The sequence below is a fragment of the Lolium perenne genome, chromosome 2 (genome assembly GCF_019359855.2).
Source record: "Lolium perenne isolate Kyuss_39 chromosome 2, Kyuss_2.0, whole genome shotgun sequence".
Classification (NCBI taxonomy): domain Eukaryota; kingdom Viridiplantae; phylum Streptophyta; class Magnoliopsida; order Poales; family Poaceae; genus Lolium; species Lolium perenne.
In genome coordinates this window covers 178298388-178302730 of record NC_067245.2, presented here as the reverse complement: position 1 = coordinate 178302730, position 4343 = coordinate 178298388, and the positions used below count along the sequence as shown (strand labels likewise).

Genomic DNA, 4343 nt, shown 5'->3' with positions numbered 1-4343 from the left:
GCGGCAGGCGCGCACCTCGTGTGGACTCGCTGCTACAGCCTACAGCATGCATATGAGGTCGGTCGGTGCCCTTCGTTGCTACCGTATCTCGAACGTTGAAACAGAGCGAATGTTTTTGGTGTACGTTTCAAGGTCAACTTGGCTCCCCATGCTGTGGGCTGTCCCCACGTACTGATAGTGATACAGAGTAGTGGCTGCGGCGAACAGGCCATGCGTACCTAGCTACGTGTTCCCACTCTACTACGCGCCTTTGATCGTTCTAGTAACATTCTCTACCAAAGACCAGCGACGACGGTGAGACTCACACAGCTACAAGGAAGTTTCCTTGACAGGATGGGCCATCATACAGAAAATCGGGCGAAATTGGCTATTAGATTAAAACAACAACAACAACAATAATCAAGACTTTCAGTTTCAAACAAGTTGGGGTAGGCTAGAGTTGAAACCCATAAGATCTCGAAGCCAAGTCATGGTTCCGGAACGTGGATAGCTAACTTCACGCACACCTATCCATGGCTAAATCTTTGTCGATATTCCAAACCTTCAGGTATCTCTTAACGGACTCCTCCCATGTCAAGTTTGGTCTACCACGACCCCTCTTAACATTCTCAGCACGCTTTATCCGTCCGCTATGCATTGGCGCTTCCGGAGGCCTCCGTTGGATATGTCCAAACCATCTGAGACGATGTTGGACCAGCTTCTCTTCAATCGGTGCTACCCCAACTCTCTCCCGTATATCATCGTTTCGTACCCGATCCTTTCTTGTGTGGCCACATATCCATCTCAACATGCGCATCTCTGCTACACTTAACTGTTGGATATGTCGTCTCTTCGTTGGCCAACACTCAGCGCCATACAACATCGCAGGTCGGATAGCTGTCCTATAAAACCTGCCTTTTAGCTTTTGTGGCACTCTCTTGTCACAGAGTACGCCAGAAGCTTGGCGCCACTTCATCCAACCAGCCTTGATTCGGTGGCCCACATCTTCATTGATATCGCCATCCTTCTGCAACATGGACCCCAAATATCGAAAAGTCTCTCTCCGGTACCACATGCCCATCAAGGCTAACCTCTCCCTCCTCGTGCCTAGTAGAACTGAAACTGCACCTCATGTATTCAGTTTTAGTTCTACTAAGCCTAAAACCTTTCGATTCAAGAGTTCGCCTCCACAACTCTAACTTTCTATTAACCCCCGTTCGGCTATCATCGACTAGCACCACATCATCCGCAAAGAGCATACACCATGGGATATCTCCTTGTATATCCCTTCTGACCTCATCCATCACCAAATCAAAAAGATAAGGGCTCAAAGCTGACCCTTGGTGTAGCCCTATTCTAATTGGAAAGTCATCAGTGTCGCCATCGCTTGTTCGAACACTTGTCACAACATTATCATACATATCCTTGATGAGGGTAATGTACTTCATTGGGACTTTGTGTTTCTCCAAGGCCCACCACATGACATTCAGAGGTATCTTATCATAGGCCTTCTCCAAATCAATGAACACCATATGAAGGTCCTTCTTTTGCTCCCTGTATCTCTCCATCAGCTGTCGTACCAAGAAGATGGCTTCCATGGTAGACCTCCCAGGCATGAAACCAAATTGGTTTTTGGTCACGCTTGTCAACCTTCTTAAGCGGTGCTCAATGACTCTCTCTCATAGCTTCATAGTATGGCTCATCAGCTTGATTCCACGGTAATTAGTACAACTTTGACCATCCCCCTTGTTCTTGAAGATTGGTACTAAAATACTCCGTCTCCATTCTTCGGGCATCTTGTTTGACCGAAAAATGAGGTTGAAAAGCTTAGTTAGCCATACTATCTCTACGTCTCCAAGGCCTCTCCACACCTCGATGGGGATACCATCAGGACCCATCGCCTTGCCTCCTTTCATCCTCCTTAACGCATCCTTAACCTCAGACTCCTGGATACGTCGCACAAAGCACATGCTGGTATCATCAAAGGAGTCTTCTAGCTCAATGGTAGAGCTCTCAACCTCTCCATTGTAAAGGTTGTCAAAGTACTCCCGCCATCTACGCTTGATCGCCTCATCCTTCACAAGAAGCTGATCCTCTCCGTCCTTGATGCATTTGACTTCGTTGACATCCCTCGTCTTCCTCTCCCTAAACTTGGCCATCTTATAGATGTCCCTTTCGCCTTCCTTCGTGTTTAAACATTGATAGAGGTCCTCATACGCCCGACCCCTTGCTTCACTCACCGCCCGCTTTGCAGCCTTCTTCGCCACCTTGTACTTCTCCATGTTAGCTGCACTCCTGTCTAGATATAGGCATCTGAAACAGTCATTTTTCTCCCTAATAACCTTCTGGACCTCATCGTTCCACCACCAGGTATCCTTAGCTTCCCTTCTACTTCCCTTAGTCACCCCAAACTCCTCTACAACGACGTTCCGCAAGCAGATCGCCATACTCGTCCACATCATGTTTGCATCGCCTCCTTCCTGCCAAGGGCCCTCCTTAATAACCCTCTCCCTGAAAGCCTGTGATGCCTCACCCTTGAGCTTCCACCACTTTGTTCTAGCGACTTTGGCGCGCTTACCCCGCTGGACACGGATCCTAAAGCGAAAGTCAGCAACCACCAGCTTATGTTGAGGGACAACACTCTTTCCATGTATCACCTTACAATCAATGCAGGCGCATCTGTCTTCTCTTCTAGAGAGGACAAAATCAATCTGGCTAGAGTGTAGACCACTACTGAACGTCACTAGATGGGATTCTCTCTTCCTAAAGAGGGTGTTAGCTACGACCATGTCATAGGCCAGAGCGAAGCTCAGGACGTCTTCTCCTTCTTGGTTCCTGATGCCATAGCCAAAGCCCCCATGCACCCTTTCAAAACCTATGTTAGATGTACCCACATGGCCATTGAGGTCTCCTCCTATGAAGAGCTTCTCACCAATAGGTACCCTCCTAACAAAGTCCTCCAGGACTTCCCAGAACTCCCTCTTGGTGCTCTTATTGTGGCCTACTTGTGGGGCATACGCGCTGATAACATTGAGGACTAAGTCCCCAACAACCAGCTTGACAAGGATCATCCGGTCCCCTTGCCTCTTGACGTCCACAACTCCATCCCTGAGGCTCTTATTGACCAAGATGCCTACTCCATTTTTGTTTGAAGTTGTCCCCGTGTACCACAACTTGAAACCGGTATCATCCACCTCCTTCGCCTTCTGTCCCTTCCATTTGGTCTCTTGGACACATAGGACATCAACACGCCTCCTCACCGCTGTATCAACTAACTCCCGTAACTTACCCGTCAGGGACCCTACGTTCTAGCTACCTAAGCGTATCCTCCTAGGCTCGGCTAACTTCCTTACCCTCCGCACTCGTCGAGTCAAATGTGGAGACCCTTGCTCATTTTTCACTATACCGGGGCGTCGGTGCAGCGCGCCACTAAGGATGCGGCGACCTGACCCTTGCTCACTTATCACCGTATCCAGATCAAGATACGGCGCGCCACCAAGGGGGTGACAGCCCGGCCCTTGCCCATTTGACACCACACCCAGGTTCCGATGTGGCGCGTCGCTAAGAGGGTTACGCCCCAACGAGGTTCCTTTGGGTTTCATCTCCATAAGAGTGGCTGAGTTTTTTACGTTGGCTCACCTCGCCTATCACAACCCTCCTCCTTTACCCGGGCTTGGGACCGGCTATGTTGAGACAACATAGGCGGAGTTGGCTATTAGATTAAAAATCGGTCAAAATATTGGTTCCAGTGATAAATCAGCCAATGTGCCTAAATTTTATATGCTACCACCCGATTCAAGATAAATTGGTATCTCAGCTGATTTTTTAAACAATAGTAATTTGAGCGGTGGGTGTACTTGCATCTATGAGCCAAGCAGTGGCGGAGCATGGAGCAATTGTAAGACTGGGCCAGGCAGCAAAATAGGTCTAAACAGCCCACATAGTGACCATTTTTTATTAGTGGGCCTGAATATTACCAGTGAAACACAAAAAAAAAGGTTGGGCCACGGCCCAGGTTGGTCAACCTGTAGCGCCGCCAGTGGAGCCAAGATGCATTTCAGGCGTTTCTCTCCCTACCATGAAAAGTATTGATGCAAGTTATAAAGGAAAAACATGTAAGGAACTTGAGTTTGGAGCTAAAAGGCCTACCCTCTATTTGTCTTCCCTATTGTTCCATATTGGTGATGACACTCACAATGCATACTGAGATTATAGGTTTAAACTTTATATAAACTCCAAATTCTAGATATATTTCAGTGTATTTTTTGAAAGGACTTTTGACTTGATAAACCGAGCATAATAATTAACGGTCAGTAACCAACACTGGTGGAAAAAGGGCCTTTGGTCGCGGTTCGCAACTGCCA

General features: G+C 48.0%; 1 protein-coding gene across 1 annotated transcript; it reads right to left on the bottom strand.

Annotated features, from left to right (window-relative positions):
• Positions 1-301: 301 nt before the first annotated feature.
• Positions 302-3050, bottom strand: LOC127328945 (uncharacterized). Its single transcript, XM_071825529.1, has 2 exons — positions 1851-3050; positions 302-367 (listed from the first exon to the last, which is right to left on the bottom strand). The coding sequence occupies exons 1-2, from the start codon at positions 3048-3050 to the stop codon at positions 302-304; spliced, it is 1266 nt and encodes a 421-aa protein (XP_071681630.1).
• Between the last annotated feature and the right edge of the window lie 1293 nt (positions 3051-4343).

Bases quoted from the DNA above. Each gene is read 5' to 3' on its own strand.
- LOC127328945 (XM_071825529.1), bottom strand. From the start codon at position 3,050: ATGATCCTTGTCAAGCTGGTTGTTGGGGACTTAGTCCTCAATGTTATC. The intron at 368-1,850 runs GTGTGGAGAGGC...TTAATCTAATAG, and splicing joins CTGATGGTATCCCCATCGAG to CCAATTTCGCCCGATTTTCT.